Source organism: Cucurbita pepo, chromosome 4, assembly GCF_057944985.1.
Source record: "Cucurbita pepo subsp. pepo isolate OVF chromosome 4, ASM5794498v1, whole genome shotgun sequence".
Classification (NCBI taxonomy): Eukaryota; Viridiplantae; Streptophyta; class Magnoliopsida; order Cucurbitales; family Cucurbitaceae; genus Cucurbita; species Cucurbita pepo.
In genome coordinates, this window is record NC_141801.1 from 3,506,565 (window position 1) to 3,524,434 (window position 17,870).

The 17,870-nt window shown below is 36.4% G+C and overlaps 6 protein-coding genes across 6 annotated transcripts; 2 read left to right on the plus strand and 4 right to left on the minus strand.

The window, feature by feature from the left end:
• Nucleotides 1-854: 854 nt before the first annotated feature.
• On the minus strand, nucleotides 855-1,644 carry LOC147792789 (uncharacterized). Its single transcript, XM_087122911.1, has one exon. It carries the CDS (start codon nucleotides 1,611-1,613, stop codon nucleotides 1,047-1,049), a length of 567 nt encoding a protein of 188 aa, XP_086979037.1. The 5' UTR covers nucleotides 1,614-1,644; the 3' UTR covers nucleotides 855-1,046.
• Nucleotides 1,645-2,652: 1,008 nt separating this feature from the next.
• On the plus strand, nucleotides 2,653-3,243 carry LOC111792817 (uncharacterized). Its single transcript, XM_087122912.1, has one exon. The coding sequence runs from the start codon at nucleotides 2,691-2,693 to the stop codon at nucleotides 3,123-3,125; it is 435 nt and encodes a 144-aa protein (XP_086979038.1). The 5' UTR covers nucleotides 2,653-2,690; the 3' UTR covers nucleotides 3,126-3,243.
• A 2,222-nt stretch (nucleotides 3,244-5,465) lies between these two features.
• LOC111793947 (uncharacterized) lies at nucleotides 5,466-6,341 on the minus strand. The gene has a single exon (XM_023676032.2). It carries the CDS (start codon nucleotides 6,261-6,263, stop codon nucleotides 5,697-5,699), a length of 567 nt encoding a protein of 188 aa, XP_023531800.2. The 5' UTR covers nucleotides 6,264-6,341; the 3' UTR covers nucleotides 5,466-5,696.
• Nucleotides 6,342-7,966: 1,625 nt separating this feature from the next.
• Nucleotides 7,967-9,672, minus strand: LOC147792790 (uncharacterized). Its single transcript, XM_087122913.1, has one exon. It carries the CDS (start codon nucleotides 8,594-8,596, stop codon nucleotides 8,162-8,164), a length of 435 nt encoding a protein of 144 aa, XP_086979039.1. The 5' UTR covers nucleotides 8,597-9,672; the 3' UTR covers nucleotides 7,967-8,161.
• A 301-nt stretch (nucleotides 9,673-9,973) lies between these two features.
• Nucleotides 9,974-11,139, minus strand: LOC111793863 (uncharacterized). The gene has a single exon (XM_023675927.2). It carries the CDS (start codon nucleotides 11,067-11,069, stop codon nucleotides 10,185-10,187), a length of 885 nt encoding a protein of 294 aa, XP_023531695.2. The 5' UTR covers nucleotides 11,070-11,139; the 3' UTR covers nucleotides 9,974-10,184.
• Nucleotides 11,140-15,207: 4,068 nt separating this feature from the next.
• On the plus strand, nucleotides 15,208-17,070 carry LOC111793459 (uncharacterized). Its single transcript, XM_023675351.2, has one exon. It carries the CDS (start codon nucleotides 15,286-15,288, stop codon nucleotides 16,963-16,965), a length of 1,680 nt encoding a protein of 559 aa, XP_023531119.2. The 5' UTR covers nucleotides 15,208-15,285; the 3' UTR covers nucleotides 16,966-17,070.
• Nucleotides 17,071-17,870: the final 800 nt, after the last annotated feature.

Sequence of the window (17,870 nt, forward strand, 5' to 3'; positions counted from 1 at the left end):
CGCTTAAATTCCATGGGACTGAAGATCCCATTTAAACTAATTTAAAATTGGGACTTTTCCCTATTGGCAAAATTAGTCTATGCCAAATGCTTTTTGTACTCATAACGAACATATTGCAGTTCTAACATCCAAGCGTGTATGACTGAACAAGCTTAGATTTCGTATGAGTTGTGTTCGATTGACAAAAGAGAACATCACCTAAGGTCTGACGAAGTCATGAAGACGAGCGAAACATGTGAATGGGCTTGTATTTTCCTTAAGGCTTGTCATGAGCGTGTCAAGATCATGACTCCGTACAGTTAAAAATGTACGAACATGACAACTAGAATCCATTTCTTTTATCATTTATTCAACATGGTTATCGGTCTCAATAATCCATGTCTAATTATCATAATGGCATATTCTAATCACACATCATCCAATACTCGATCTCATTAACTCATGTATATGATCAACCGATTATCAAACTTTGGTGAAGTGGGTATTTCGAGTTTCAAAAGCTCTTTAGGTACTTTTGGTAATGACATCTCTAAAAGATTTCTTGCACTCACTTTCTGAATGGAAGAATCAAAGCTCAATAACATAAAAGCACTCAATATAAGGGACGATACAAAGGTCGAGAAACAGAGACTAGCCATTTTAACACAACTGCGCTAAATATAGATTACCGATCCTAAAATGAACTTGATTTGTTGATGGTTGCTACCATGATGACCTTTTTATAAATAAAAGAGACAAGAAAAGGAAAAAGATTGAAGTTAAATTTCCACTTCTATGTAAGATAAAGCTACATAGATCACACCAAATATATATATATATATATATATATATATATATATATATATATATATAATTCAATTATTCTCATATAATATAGTTTTATAAATTTTAAAGCCCATATCTTAAAAGTATAGAAACACAGATAATTAAAAAGAAAACATACATAAATCACTCATACACTTATTAAAAAGAAAAAAAAAATATAGTTTTTTAGTCGTATATGTCTGTTTAGTTCCACTCTTGTAAACCAAAGTTGAATAAGGTATTCAAGGTTTAGTAGTAGATGTATGTGGTGGGTTGAATGAAGGGATAGGAATGTCCTTTGGAAGGGTAGGCAAAATCGGCTTTGGGAGAGGTGTTAATTCCGGCAATTTAGGGAGTTCAGGTTTGGGCAAGTTGGGCAATTTTGGTACTTCGGGAACCTCAAGTTTAGGTAACTCAAGTAATTTTGGGAGCTCAGGCTTTGACAACTCGGGCACTTTAGGTTTTTCCAAAGAAGGCAACTGAGGTAATTTTGGGAGTTCAGGTTTAGGCAATTCCGGCACTTTAGGCTTTTCGAAATGAGGCAACTGAGGTAATTTTGGGAACTCAGGCTTTGGCAATTCAGGCACTTTAGGATTTTCCAAAGGAGGCAACTCAACCTTCGACAATGGAGGAAGCTCGGGCTTTGACAAACTGGGTAGTTCTGGCTTCGGAAGCTCTTCAGGCACATTGGGTAGTGGCATCTCCAAAAGATGTCTCGCACTCACCGCTGTGACAAAACAGTCAAAACTCATGAACATAAAAGCACTCAATATGAGAGAAGATACAAAAGTCGAAAAGTAAGTAGCCATTGAATTTCGAAATAATCAAAAGACAATAACATAAAATGAATTCTAGTATATGAATCGGAGATGATCTTTATAGCTATAATGCAGAGGTTTTTGTAGATAAAAGAGACGTATGGAAGAGAACATACATGCGTTGGAGGAGATGATGGGTAGAAAACTTAGATCATTAGTTCAACTTCCCACCTACTCATATCTATGTAAAATAAATCAAGTTTGTTGCAACAAATATTGAGTTCATAATTAAACAATATTTATTTGATTCTTGGACCGAAAGTTAGGTTACAAAAATAGATTTTTCTTTTTAATTATTATTATATGAGTTCTTCGAAGAAAACAAAAACAATTGAATCTTTCTAGTTAGGTAAGTACTTGGTTCAATGTTAATACAAATTTTACTTCCAATTATTAGACTTGTAATATGTGTATGCATATTTAAATTAAATAGAAGATTAGTTGTAACGGCTTTAAATTTTCTACTTAGTCTAAGATACGTTGAAGGCACGCCCAAAATATGCTACGTGACTATTATGATTCATGATATGATATTATATGAAGGTATATTAATTGATAATGAAAATGGAGAAATGTTGGACCTCATGCATTGAGGGATACCCCTTACCTTTTTAACGAGGTACGGACGCGTATATTACGAGACAGGAAAACGATCATTATGGATATTATAATGCTGCGACGGCTAGGCAAGAAACGATCATTATGGATATCATAATGCTGCGACGGCTAGGCAGGAAAACGATCGTTATGTTTGTCCAAATCCTGCAACGGTCGCTATTCCTAAACGGGTATCCGACATCAATAACTCCATATAAATAAATAATATAATCAAAGTACATTAGAGAATAAATATATTTATTTTACAAAGAAAGATGGTAAATTAGGAGGCCACTTTGCAGTTTAGATATGAGTAGGTGGGAAAGTTGAACTAACAATCTAATTTTTCTACCCATCATCTCCTCCAACGCATGTATATGCTCATATAAAAACCTCTAATCCTAGCCATGGAGATCATCCATAAACGAGTCAAGTTCCTTTCACGATTGATATTGATTATTTCAAAATTTAATGGCTACTTACTTTTCGACTTTTATATCTTCTCTCATATTAAGTGCTTTTATGTTGATGAGCTTCGATTGTTTTGTCATGGCGGTGAGTGCGAGACATCTTTTGGAGATGCCACTACCCAAGGTGCCTGAAGAGCTTCCGAAGCCAGAACTACCCAGTTTGTCAAAGCCCGAGCTTCCTCCATTGCCGAAGGTTGAGTTACCTCCTTTGGAAAAGCCTAAAGTGCCCGAATTGCCGAAACCTGAGCTCCCAAAATTACCTCAATTGCCTAAATTTGACGTACCCAAAGTACCAGAATTGCCTAATGTGCCTAAACCTGAACTCCCTAAGTTGCCGGAATTGACACCTCTCCCAAAGCCGGTTTTGCCTACCCTTCCAAAGGACATTCCTATCCCTTCCTTCAACCCACCACATACATCTACCACTAAACCTTGAATACCGTATTCAACTTTGGTTTACAAGAATGAAACTAAACTTACATTATTTACGACAAAAAACTATATTTGTTTTTCACTTTTTAACTATCATATTTAGTATGTGTACGAGTTATGTTTTCTTAATTTTTGTCTACGTTTCTATACTTCGTTAAAATGTTGTCTTTTAAATTTATACTATATTATATGAGTTTTTTTTTTTTTTTTTTTGGAGTGTGATCTATGTAGTTTTATCTTATATAGAAGTGGAAATTTTAATTTTTATGGCAATAAATAGCTATGAACTATTATGGTATATGTATGATAATGGCTCGACAATCTTTTAAGCTGATATGTTATGGTATAATGATGATTGACAAACGTTGTCAATTCATAATCAATATTAATATAATCTTGAACAGTATTTGATTGTCGTACAAGAGCATCATGTTTAAATAATAACTTAAATGGTCTATAGTAGAGGGATAAGGCTGGGTGTCTTATCCTATTAACACTATTGATACGACCCACTTTGTAGTTGCTATAAATGATTTAATCTAAATCATTCATGTGGAGACATGTGAGTGGGGGTATCCTATAAAATGAGATTGAATAAGACTAACCACAAAATATTTAATCTCTTTTTACAAATTCGTTAACTGAGAAGATTAATATTTCATAAGACGATCATATGTGACTCGATCTTAATCCTGAGTGAGTTATGAACTTCTACCTATGAAGGTTTGTCCGGCAAGAATGACTTTTATAGCTAATTAAATATGCATATCATTTTGGTGACTTAACTAAATAGGGAGCTGGAACATAATATCACAAAATCAAATTCACTCATTTCCACGTGTGGAAAGTAGATGGGTTGTTTAAATGCTTATTTCAAGATTTGAATAATGGGGTCTCACCCTCTCATTCGATTTCATGGGACTTGGTTTATAATTCGATCATAAACAAAATGTTCATGAGAGAATCAGTGTATTTGTGAAAGATGTAATTACATTGGTAAAATAGACTTTTATCTCAATTGTAATTATGAATAACTCGTGAAGAATTAACTTATTTGTGATGATTATATCAATCAACACATTTTTTCCTACAATGCATAACATTTCAACTATAGATGTAACGCCACTAATTTTCTTGCCTAAATCAAAGACGTCACTACATGCTTGCCTTTAGTAACACGTTTCAAACAAAGTCGTGGACTTAGACGTTTAATTTAAAACAAGAAATAGCAATAACATTGTCAAAATAAAACCTTAATATAATGTTCGAGTACCAAAATAAAATGCCACCTATAAGACTACTAGCACGACGCTTTAGTATTTTAAGAAATACTCTTTAAATAACTCCATTGTTGAGGTTGGGTAATGCAAACACACATACATGATGGGACCTATCCTTTAAAATCGTAGCAAGGCCTTGATTTCTTTCCAGTTCCGAGCAAGGTTAGATATGTGATACTTCCTTACACACGGCTCACGCATGCACACATGGATCCACCAGGCGGGCACGTATACGTATATCTTGCATCCGTACTAACATAACATGGAAGTATCCTGATGCACATGACATACATAAATGCATATGAGCTCCCCATGATTTAAAATCATACCATAACATCGAAATCATTCCCTTCTTCCTTTCATCCATGACATAGTACATATATGTGTCACGTATACATATTAATCATCATGGTTTTCATCTTAAATCATCACATAATTCATTACATAGCGTTATATGGCAAAACGTAGCATGACATACATGGTGTTTCATTTCACATATCATGACATAATGGATATCATAAACATACATAACATGGTATTATACGTCATTGCATAGCACATACAAACATAATATAACATTATGGCGCATGTAAGGGCTAGAGGACATGCGTCATCATAAATCATACACTTCTTTCAACTCCAACACTAAGGTCAGTTACCTGTTTATCCTTGACAAATTAGTCGGCTAAATGAAATTATTGTTGCAAGAGCATCAAACAGATTCGATATAAATCACATAGCATCTCCACAATTATTTGATTTTAATAATTGATTAGAGCTTCTTTAATAAGATATCATAATAATGAAGTGATTTATTTTGGCTAGAGTCACCATTGAACATCGGATTTAAGCTGTCATTATCGGTAATTTTTAACCTAAGTATATGTTATGAGGTTTCGATTTCCCATCATACAAGAACACTTAAAATGATGGCAATTATGGAATTATCATCATACATAACAAAATAGTTTGTAACGGTCACAAAAAAATCAAATTTATTGTAGTAAAATTTCTACCTCTCGGTAAGATAAAACTACATCAAAATATGATTAAAGTTATCCATTAAAAAACACAAATCGGTATTTATTCACGTAATATAGTATTTCATATAGAAGACAACATCTTATAAGTATAAGAACACGAAACAAACAAGAATTGAGACAAGATATATAAACCTCTCATATGCTTACTAGTAATGATAATTAAAAAGAAGAAAAAAAACGAAGTATAGTTTTCAAGTCGTATATGAATGTATATTTAATTCAACCAATGTAGACGAAAGTTGAATATAGTATTCAAGGTTTAATGGTAGTTGTGTGTGGTGGGTTGAACGAAGGGATGGGTATGTCCTTTGGAAAGGTAGGCAAAACGGGCTTTGGTAGAGGTGTAAATTCAGGCAACTTAGGGAGTTCGGGTTTCGGCAAGTTAGGCAATTTTGGTACTTCGGGAACCTCAAGTTTAGGTAACTCAGGTAATTTTGGGAGCTCAGGCTTTGACAACTCGGGCATTTTAGGTTTTTCCAAAGGAGGCAACTGAGGTAATTTTGGGAGTTCAGGTTTAGGCAATTCCGGCACTTTAGGCTTTTCCAAAGGAGGCAACTGAGGTAATTTTGGGAACTCAGGCTTTGGCAATTCAGGCACTTTAGGATTTTCCAAAGGAGGCAACTCAACTTTCGGCAATGGAGGAAGCTCGGGCTTTGACAAAATGGGTACTTCTGGCTTCGGAAGCTCTTCAAGTACCTTGGGTAATGGCGACTCCAAAAGATGCCTCGCACTCACCGTCATCACAAAACAATCGAAGCTCATCAACATAGAAACACTCAGTATGAGGGGGAATACGAAAGTTGAGAAGCGAGTAGCCATTGAATCTTCAAAATAGTCGAAAGATAATAACACGAGATGAATTATAGATTATCGAAACCCGAAACAATCTTGATTCGTTTGTGGTAGTTTGATGATCTCCATGGCTACCATGTCTAGCTTTTTATAGATAAAAGAGACGTGGAAGAGAGCATACATGCGTTGGAAATCAAATGATGGGTAGGAAAATTAGATTGTTAGTTCAACTTTTCCACCTACTCATATTTAAACTCCCAAGTGACCTCGTAATATGAACACCTTTCTTAAAATAAAATAGTTGTAAGAATAAAATAATTCTTTATTTGATTTTTTGCACTTTATAAAATTTTATTAAAAAAAAAAAAAAAAACCCTTCACATGTAATTATTTTCTATTTATTATTTTTATTTTATTCTTTAATTAAATAAAATATATTTCAAGAATTAAATTTATAAATTTCTACATTAAAAATATAATATTGTCGGAAAGTTTGAATTTAGTATCTAGCTGATATAATTTAAACTTTTATGAAACATTATTTTTATCGTGTTTATACATATAATGTGGACGTTGGGGTTGGAGCTGGGAACGACATGAGATGGAAGCGGAGATAGAAAATGTAATCTTGTGTTCGTCGTCATCGTTTAGGTAATGAAAAAGTTGACGTTAAGAGTTGGCTTACTTGCCAAACAAAGTAGATGATGCTATTAACGTATGGGCTAGTATGGATGGAATTTGTTGGCCAAATCATGATTGATGCATACCCTATTGACCTTTTGATGTTCATAAAAATGTAATTGAATTATTGATGTTGCTTAAAGTTGTTGTCGATGTCCATGTCGATTGCAAGTGTCGATGTCCATGTCCATGTCCATATTGATTGCATTAACATATCACACGACAAATAATTATAGAATATGACACGTGTAGGGCATAGAGCACACATTATTCATACGTATATAAGTCGTTCAACTAAGCTAATAGTAAAGTTACTTACGTGATTGGTCTAAGTCGAAGTCACTATGCTTGTTTGGTACTGGCTTCAAGTTTCTCCTGGAAGTCTAATTCTACCTGAGTAGTCCCACAATCATAATTTAAAATTCTACTCTGGAACTTGACTTATCTAATTGCATAAAGTACTTGAAATTGGCTAAAAAGTAGTCATATTGAACTTAAATGACTCCGAAAGTGTTCAGAACGGCTCTCGAAGAGTTGAAAATGGTATCAAATGGTCCGAACGTATCAAATTCAAGCTAGATCAACCGAAAAATTGAATTGGAGTCATTCCAAATGTAGCGTTGAGACACCATAAGCATGTCTAAGCGCTACACATAAACAACACAAAATATTAGTTGACAGGCAATTTGTACGCAGATGTCTTGATGGCATCCGATGTCTCGAACGTTGTTGATCGACATGGCATTAGAAGCATCGCGATGTTGTCCCATTCAAACTTTTGACTTCATTTCTTCTTCTATTTTTTTTTATTATTATTATTATTTTCGGTTCAAATGATCTAATTTTCATTATAAAATCAACATAAACTTTGTTGGATGGAAGTTTGAATGTAACATTTTTGTCGATTATAATTGTACCATATTACAACAATCGTCTATTGAACCGTTGATACGATATCAGTCTAGAATTGTCATAAAAAATCAATATTATTGCAAGATAAAATTATTATACACAAAAAAGAAAAAAAAACACAAATCAATGTTCATTTATATAATGTATTTTATCGGTGTAGAAGACAACATCTTAAAAATGGAAGAACACAGATATGAATAGAGACAGCATACATAAACAACTCGTATACATACTAAAAATGATCGTTAAAAAGAGAAAAAAAAATATAGTTTCCAATCGTATATGAATGTAGGTTTAGTTCAACTCTTGTAAACCAAAGTTGAATATGATATTCAAGGTTTAATGGTAGATGTATGTGGTGGGTTGAACGAGGGAATAGGAATGTCCTTTGGAAGGGTAGGCAAAATAGGTTTTGGGAGAGGTGTCAATTCCGACAACTTAGGGAGTTCAGGTTTAGGTACATTAGGCAATTCTGGTACTTCGGGTACGTCATATTTAGGCAATTGAGGTAATTTTGGGAGCTCAGGTTTCGAAAATTCCGGTACTTTAGGCTTTTCTAAAGGAGGCAACTCAACCTTAGGCAACAGAGGAAGCTCGGGCTTTGACAAACTGGATAATTCTGGCTTCGGAAGCTCTTCAGGCACCTTGGGTAGTGGCATCTCCAAAAGATGTCTCGCACTCACCGCCGTGACAAAACAATCGAAGCTCGTCAACATAAAAGTACTCAATATGAGAGAGGATGCAAAGGTCGAAAAGTAAGTAGCCATTGAATTTCGAAATAATCAAATGACAGTGACAAGAGAACGAGCTTGATGACTGATCTGGATGATCTCGATAGCTACCACGGAGAGGTTTTTATAGATATTAAGAGACGTATGGAAGAGATGATGGGTAGGAAAATTAGTGTTAGTTCAACTTTCCCACCTACGTGCCAAGTGACCTTGTAATTTGAGTAGCTTTCATAAAATAAAATATTTATAAGAATAAAAAAAATAGTTTATTCGACTTTTAGCACTTAATAAGATGAGATGTTGAATGAAGTTTACGAATGGGATTGGGATACAATATAACGACCCAAGCTCACCACTAACAGATATTGTTCTCATTTTGCTTTCTCTTCCGGGTTTCCCCTCAAGGCTTTAAAACGCATCTGCATGGAAAATATTTCCACACCATTAGTGTTTCGTCCTCTCCTCCCCAACCAATGTGGGTTCTCACATACAAAATATATAAATTGACAGCCCCACACTATGTAGACAACATGGACGCCTCGGGTCAACACCCCTCATCTCGACATGTGGCATCATTCACCTCAAAAAGGAAATGTAGAAATGGGTGAGTATCAAAAATACTCAATTCACAAACTACTTGTAGGCACTCATCGTTTCCTTATCGTAGGAGGTTCCCACGAGCTTCTCTCTAGGCTCTAGGAAATTTTGGGCTAGCCTCTAGTATAATTGTAGGCAATCACAAGGCACGACACGGACAAAAACCACAAGCCACATGTCATTTATACTTCAAACAATTCATCCAAAGCTAACCGTAAAGTCGTTTACTTGATTAGCCTAAATTGGACTTATTATCTTATCCTTGGTGTTATTCTGAAAGTACCTTGGAGAAAGTTAATTGTCTCCATTAAGATCAAAAATAGCTCCATAATGGTCCCAAATGGTTAGATAGAGTCATAAAGATCAAATCATGGATCGAATCATGGGTCGGGTCACTAGACTGAATCAATGCAGGTCTAGAAGTTGGGTCATTGGTGGATGATTGGGCTATAGGCATGCTACTAAGCTGGACTACATACATCGTTGGGCTAGAGTGGTCTAGGTCGTGGGTGTCGCTTGTGTGGGCTAGACAGTCGAAGATGACGTAGGTTCAATCGATCTGTCATTGTAACCTCACCATAAATATACGATGATGGAAGTTTAAGTTTCAATGTTGATTACAAATTGACGTTTTTGTCAATCATCGTTGTACCGTACTATCGCAACTAAAAGGATGGTGATTATGAGATACCGTTATCATACATATATAAACTTGTCGTAAAAATCAATTTTGTTGTAAGATAAATTAAATTTTCTACTCCATGTTCGATGGAACAATATAGAAATATCATTAATATTATCACATATATAAAAAATAAAAAAACACAAATCAACGTTTATTAATATAATATAGTGTGGAAGACAATTTCAAAGTATAGGAACACATACATGAATAGAGACGACATATGTAAACAACTCAAACACTCACTAAAAATGATAATTAAAAAGAGAAAAACAAATATAGTTTTCAGTCGTGTATGAACGTATCTTTAGTTCAACTCTTGTAGCCCGAAGTTGAATATGGTATTCAAGGTTTAATGGTAGATGTGTGTGGTGGGTTGAACGAAGGAATAGGTATGTCCTTTGGAAGGATAGGTAAATCGGGCTTGGGTAGTGGTGTAAATTCAGGCAACTTAGGGAGTTCAGGTTTAGGTAATTCTGGCACTACGGGAACCTCAAGTTTAGGCAATTGAGGTAGTTTTGGGAGCTCAGGCTTTGATAATTCAGGCACTTTAGACTTTTCCAGAGGGAACTGAGGCAATTTGGGGACCTCAGGCTTAGACAATTGAGGCATTTTAGGCTTTTCCAAAGGAGTCAATTGAGGTAATTTTGGAAGCTCGGGCTTTGGCAATTCGGGAACTTTAGGCTTTTCCAAAGGAGGCAATTGAGGTAATTTTGGGAGCTCGGGCTTTGGCAATTCGGGCACTTTAGGCTTTTCCAAAGGAGGGAACTGAGGCAATTTGGGGACCTCAGGCTTAGACAATTCAGGCATTTTAGGCTTTTCCAAAGGAGGCAACTGAGGTAATTTTGGAAGCTCGGGCTTTGGCAATTCGGGAACTTTAGGCTTTTCCAAAGGAGGCAATTGAGGTACTTTTGGGAGCTCGGGCTTTGACAATTCGGGCACTTTAGGCTTTTCCAAAGGAGGCAACTGAGGTACTTTTGGGAGCTCAGGCTTTGGCAATTCAGGCACTTTAGGCTTTCCCAAAGGAGGCAACTCAACCTTCGGCAATGGAGGAAGCTCGGGCTTTGACAAACTGGGTATTTCTGGTGCCGGAAGCTCTTCAGGTACCTTAGGTACTGGTGTCTCCAAAAGATGTCTCGCACTCACCGTCATCACAAAACAATCAAACCTCATCAACATAAAAACACTCAGTATGAGGGGGAATACGAAAGTTGAGAAGCGAGTAGCCATTGAATTTTCAAAACAGTCAAAAAACAATAACCCGAGATGAATTATAGACTATCGAATCCCGAAACGATCTTGATTTGTCTCCATGGCTAACATGTATAGGTTTTTATAGCTAAAAGAGACGTGTTAGAGAAGAAATGATGGGTAGGAAAATTAGATTATTATTAGTTCAACTTTCCCACCTACTCATCAGCTTCTTTCTTATAAAAAATAAAATAAAATTAGTTGAGCTCCAAAGTATATCTTTTATGTATAATTTATATTTTAAATTATAAAACATTATTTTATTTTATTTTTATTATTTTGTTTGTTCGATTAATTAATTTAATTTTAAAAGTAATATTGAAAAGTTTGGATATAACATATGAGGTGTCGATAGACAGTTTTCGTCCATATCTTGATGGTAAGAATTTTTTTAAACTTTTTTTATAAAGGTAAAACGTGTTAATACTATTTTTAATATTTCATGTGTAACGACCGTAATTTTCTAGTAACCTAAAGTTGCTACCGTTATCATAATGTATTTTCTTATGTGGAAATAAATGTTTAAAGTTCATCATAAAACACAACCATGGACTTACATGTTCGAAACCATCTTTAAAACAACACACTGAAATACTAAATAAAATAAATAAACGTTAAAAGTAACAACACCCTATTCTAACATAAAGTCTAAGAAATTAAATACATGTGTGTGTCATGTTCTCGACTTACGATGTCGTCATCAGCCGTACAAAAATGGCTTGTCTTTACCTGAAATAGAAGTAGCACGTGGCTTGAGTATTTTAAGAAATACTTATTAAGTGACCCCACTAATGGGTTAGATGTAAACACATGCAATCATGAATGGACCTATCATATCAGTCTATATTCCCTGGGCAGCTATCCTAAACGGGTTATTTGGATGTGTATTTATTGTTCCACACACGGCCCACACGTGCGAGTATGGACCCACCAATTGGTTCGTACACCTCCTAGGCCCCTTTCTTGTCGGACGAGCATTCTCGGGTAGTTGTTGATGTGGACATCCATTTAGGAATCTCGACCGTCGCAGCATTATAATGATCGTTTTCCTATCTCGTAGTGTATGTGTCTGTACCATCATAAAATAGGGGTATTCCCCGACGCATGAATACACAATGATGCATGAGGTCCCAACATTTTTATTCATTATCATGTAAAACAATCCCTTCCATTTTTCTTTCTTATCATATCATTTTCATCATAGTTTTCCTTATATAAGTTGAGATTGTGCATTACGTCCACACATTTTACCGTATATCATTCATATCATGCATCGTGTCATATCATGTCATATCATATATATATATATCATATCATCAGCATACCATGTAACAATATGTACTATATCGCAAAACGTGTTACACCAAATATTTATCATATCACGTATCATAACAATCGCATATCATCTCGTAGTCACATTGTATCATGAACATATTATGGACTTATCATTTCATATCGTTTTATGAAGATATCATAGTCATATCGTTTCATATACATATCAAAAAGCACAGAGCAGTGTCGAGGCTATTAAATGTCAAATCTAGATTTAGAATTATGATCCAAATTCAAGAGAGTCAAATTAAATCTTCTTCTTGTCGCATAATCCATATTGATCGTGGAAGCAGGTCGCTAATTCAATGATGTCTCTGCCTTGATAGCGCTCCCGTCAACCCAAGCTTCATTCGACGAAGGACATTTTCGTGTTCAGAGAGTCAACTATGTCCGCCAAAGACGACCAATGAAAATGATGTTTGGAATAATTCGCTTACGAGGTTCAGGAGTGACGTCGAGGAGAAGGAGCAAAGCTGCCCTCTCTCTCTCTCTATTTCGACTACTAAATAACACTTCTGCTCGATTGATACGGAGAGGAGTGAAGCCGTTTCGAGCTGAGATAGGTAGGTCGTCACAAAAGGGTGGCCCTAACCCTAAGTCTTGGGTTAAACGAGGGAAGCCTCTTGAGCCACATTAGGCTTAGCCTGTCCCTTAGTTTGGGTGCGGCTGAGTTGGGCCAATGTCAGTCCTTGGGCCGTGCCAGTTTGATGAGACCAAATATCATAAATATTAATAAAAATAAAACTTGCCACACACGCCACACATGCATGCATCAGTCCTTGGGCCGTGGCAGTTTGATAAGAACTCGGATGGATGAAAGTTTGTTCGGCCACACACACCACTCGTGCATGCATGTTCAATCGTCTACTACTCTACCGACTTGCCTCAACAAGAGGTCAAGTCTCTCATGTGCAATGTCGCATGTCAGCCATCATCTTGGTTCCCAACGAGACAGCACATACATCATTAAGTCATCCCATGTCGTCGGACATCTGGGTCATCTTAGCTTGTTTGGACGTGTCTATCAGGACCAACCAATGTGTCACTCATCTCAACGATACATCCCAAACATTCATCCATCTGAGTTCTTATCGAGACATGAACTCTCACATGTCTATGTCATGTCATTTGTGGACTATGTATGAGATAATGAGTGCATATACCAACCTCTGACACAACGATTATTAAGTTAGAGGTCATGAAAAATAGCAATAGGTAGTGTTGTTCTTGTCTCGTTGGGCGTTGATGCTACTGGGTTGTCGGCTATGGGGACTCACGTCACATTTGAGTCTAATTTCACTTCGTACTTCCGTTTAAAAAATATATTTCATTCATTTTAAATAGTCTGACCTTGTAGTACTGTATTTTAGCGGTCTTTGTCTTTTACAAAACTAAAATTTTAATTACCGTTTTAATTGAACTTTTGTACACGAATTTAAATATTTTAAATTTTATTTATTTTCTTTTTATTCCACGCCAATAAATAAGTATCGGTAGCTTGGAGTCCAAAAAGCAAGTCGTTACAATTATTATAAGAGTAAATACTTCTATTATTATTCGATCGAAGATTCGTTTTTATTCATTACTTAAGCTCAAACGAGTTGAGTAGTCTTAAATATTTACTAGGCACGAACTAGCTTGCTCATCTCGATAATATTTATTATCTCAATTATGAGATTAATTTAATTAAATCCTTTTTCTTTTTTTGAGTTTAATTTTAGGATCCATTCCATACATTTGTGAATTAATAGTTTTTTCTATGTTTTAATTTAATTTCTCTCTTTTTTTTTTTAAGTCAAAATTTATTTATTAATTAAGTTTTTTAAATTTATAAATTTAGACACAAAATAAAAATTTAATAATTTATTTTACATTAAACTTTAAAAATCTACATTACATTTTTTTTATTTAGTTTCTATAAAAACAATTATTACTATTTAATCAATTTTTTTAATAAATAAAATTCAAAGTAATTGACGGTGTAAATAGGTTGCGAATTTACTTTTTTTCAAATTCATAGGCGATGACCTGACTAACTTGAATATCGCTCACAACCCAACCCAAGCTATATTTTTGTGTTGGGTTGAGTTAGCTCGTTTTATTTTTTATATAATTTTTTTAAATCCTTTTTAATCACGATATGTCTCAATAATAATTAAAATATTATAAAATTTAAATATTAAACATTCACACGTCACAATATATTACTAATATATTTTTAAATGAGTCAATAAATTAAGAACGTTAACCTTTTAAAATAAAATAAAATAAAAAATTTAAAAATCCTCCACTTTTTACCGTCGAGTAAATTTAGAAACGTGGTAAAAATCGGATGCACGTGGAGGGCTGACCACGTTACACGTGACGTAATCGTACCACGTGGTGAAATCAAGTTACATCATAAATTTCAAAATTTCTCCTCCTTTTGTTGAAATTAATTTGACATCAGTTCTTAAAAAAAAAAAAGAAAATTAAAATTTACCCGCTGGTTATTTCTCTCCGCGTACAAAAAAATAATTACTGCAGTGAAAAATTTAGAAATTGTCGTCTGTAAATATTTTTCTTTTTATCTGAAATCTCCATTACGACATCTCTCAAAGACTGTGACGATAACGAACGGGGAGGAGAGAGATTAATTTTTGGTGTTTGTGAAAAGACTATAATACCCTTTCAAACCTACCAAAAGCGGTTGGTATGGTTCAAGTTTCCGGGAGATTCCTGGGCTTTTCGGTAATTTCATGATCCAAAGGTCTGAGCTCTTTTGTCTTGATTACAGTGGAGAACAGAGGACCAGATCAGTGGAGAGAGAGAGAGTGGGGGGGCCGGAGCTCGAAGGGAGAGGGAGAGAGAGAGAGGTCGGGAAATGGAGAACAACGGCGGCGGGAACAGGGCGGAGGCTCTGCGGTGGTTGAGCATAGCGGAGAAGCTTCTAGCGGCGCGTGACTTTTATGGAACTAGGAGCTTTGCGATCCGGGCTAGAGAATCGGACCCGATTGTGTTGGAGGCGGCGGACAGGGTTATCGCTGTCGCCGATACGCTGTTAGCGGCGGAGGGACGGATCAACAATCAGTATGACTGGTATAGTATCTTGCAAATTTCGCAGCCGACTCAGAGCATTGAGCTAATCGCAACTCAGTATCGGCGACTGGCGCTTCTTCTTCACCCGGAGGCCAACAGAGTTGCTTTTGCGGATCACGCTTTCAGGCTTGTGTCTGATGCATGGTGTGTGCTTTCGAATCCCTTGAGAAAAGCCTTGTACGATAATGATTATCTTATGTGTAGCCCCGGAACCACTGAGTCGAGTCAAAAACCTAAGTCCCCGCCGCACCAGCCTCAATTTCCCCAGCCTGTTAGAACTAGTCCAAGGAAGGAGACTAGGATTACGGTAGAGGAGTCTCAGCAGCAGGAACAACCGCCGCCAACTCCACCGCCGGAACGTTCAGAGCCGTCACCGTCACCGCCACCGGCGCAGCCGCAACCACAACCTCCTCAGTCGTCTCCCCACCGGTCACAACATCAAGAGGATCCGCAGCAGCAGCAGCAGCAATTTGTAAAAGAAAACCCCAAATCCACGAACGTTAAAGTATCTGTAGCTGAAGAGAGGCCAAATGTCAGTGATCTTCCCGAGTCAACTCAGGAGACCACTCAGCAGCACATTGACTCCAATCGTCCTTCACGGGTGGCTGAATCTACTCGGCCGACTGAGTCAAGCATTCCGAGTTTCTGGACTGCTTGTCCTTACTGTTATAATCTCTATGAGTACCCTAAGGGCTACGAGGATTGTGTTCTTAGGTGCCAGAATTGTGCCAAGGCATTTCAAGCAGCGGTCATTCCGTCACCACCGGTGGCTGACAATGCTTCTACCTTTTGTTGCTGGGGGTTTTTCCCACTTGGGGTTTCTCCGAATGCTAGAGGGACAACGGGGTCTGCTGCCTGGTCGCCCTTTTCGGCTATATTCGCCTGTCCTTTGCCTGGCCAAGGGGGAACTAAATCGGGGAAATCTAGAAATGTTAAACCCGCCAAGAAATCTACACCAAGATTCTTTTGTGATGAGGATGATATTTATGTTGAGGTTTCAGAACCGAGTGACAGTTCTGATGAAGAATGGGGGAGAGTGAGTAATAAGAAGAAGAGGTCTAAGAGGGGTTTAGCTAGTAGAAATGATAAGAGATCACATTCTGAAAGCTTACAGAAAGGGAACCAAGGGAATGTGGGGAATGGAAATGCTGATGAAGTTGAGAACATGAATGGGTTGATGCGGTTTGGTTTGTCAAACTCCATAAAGGTTGAACCTAGTAAGAAGGCTGTGGCAACCGCAGGGGTCACCGGGAAGAAGCATAAAGGGAAAGGGCCAAAGGAGCTAGGAAAGTTGGATTTGAATGTCGAATTCAGCAACGAGGTGGAGGAGCCCGCCACGGGTGTAAGTGAAGGACATGGGGTGGATAGTATTGAAGGAATTGGGTTCTTTGAGGGCCTTGATGAATTTTTGAATAGTCTGCCAATACTTAATGCTGTGGCCGATGATAAGGTCAAAGCTAGTTAGTAAGGCTCTTGGGTGTTATTCTTACAGTAAGACTCTTCCTTTCTGGATGTTGTATTTTGATATTGTAGTATAAAAATAATTTTAAGCTGCAATGCGTTTTGCCCAGTCGTTCCTGATAACTCATTCTAACGTGTTTTCTTTCTCGATCAAGATTTTTCGGTACATGGGAGAAGCTAAACTTAACAAATTAAAACTGTGAAATTGTGCAGATTTTACGTTGTTGTGTTCCTTGCACAATTTTTTCTCTGCTGACACAATTATATCTATTAGAAATAGAGTTTTCATTGTCTCTGAAGTTCATATTGTTACTTTCTGGTTACTTCAACGAGGAATTGAGGGCTTACAATTCTCAACTATCAGATATTCATTCATGACACTATTTTCTCTCTTATGATATTCTCTAGTATGATAATGGATTGGATTTGCTATGAGATGCATTTAGCAAACAATGCGTGTTGACATCTTTAATGATGCAACTTCCCAGCATTTTAATTTAAAAATTTGTTCATTTTTTAGTCTTTCGCGTCCTCTAGTGTAGCTGTTATGGTAATTTGTTTCTCTTATATTTAATACTTCTTAGCATGTTAGTAGTTCATAAAATTTGGCATTTCTTGCGTTTTATTATTATGGTATACTAGTGAGTAAATTTTCAGTTGTACTGTTAACATTGTAAATAAGTGAAATATATGATAATTATGTTCTATGGCCATGATGGGACTACGAGTTTGGGGGAGGGGGGGTTCCATTGAAGTTGCCTGGTCTACTGTAGGCCAATTATGAGGTATTTCTGCATTTGTTTCGATTTCTTTGTATGTCACTCATGTTGTATCTTTCCACTTTTCTTGGAATATATAGATCTTTTTCTCTTCCTGAAAAAAGGAAACAGGTGAAATAAAACAAGTGTT

Excerpts from the sequence above, each read along its gene's own strand:
- LOC111793863 (XM_023675927.2), bottom strand. The coding sequence starts at position 11,069 with ATGGCTACTCGCTTCTCAACTTTCGTATTCCCCCTCATACTGAGTGTT.
- LOC111793459 (XM_023675351.2), top strand. The coding sequence starts at position 15,286 with ATGGAGAACAACGGCGGCGGGAACAGGGCGGAGGCTCTGCGGTGGTTG.
- LOC147792790 (XM_087122913.1), bottom strand. The coding sequence starts at position 8,596 with ATGGCTACTTACTTTTCGACCTTTGCATCCTCTCTCATATTGAGTACT.
- LOC147792789 (XM_087122911.1), bottom strand. The coding sequence starts at position 1,613 with ATGGCTACTTACTTTTCGACTTTTGTATCTTCTCTCATATTGAGTGCT.
- LOC111793947 (XM_023676032.2), bottom strand. The coding sequence starts at position 6,263 with ATGGCTACTCGCTTCTCAACTTTCGTATTCCCCCTCATACTGAGTGTT.
- LOC111792817 (XM_087122912.1), top strand. The coding sequence starts at position 2,691 with ATGGCTACTTACTTTTCGACTTTTATATCTTCTCTCATATTAAGTGCT.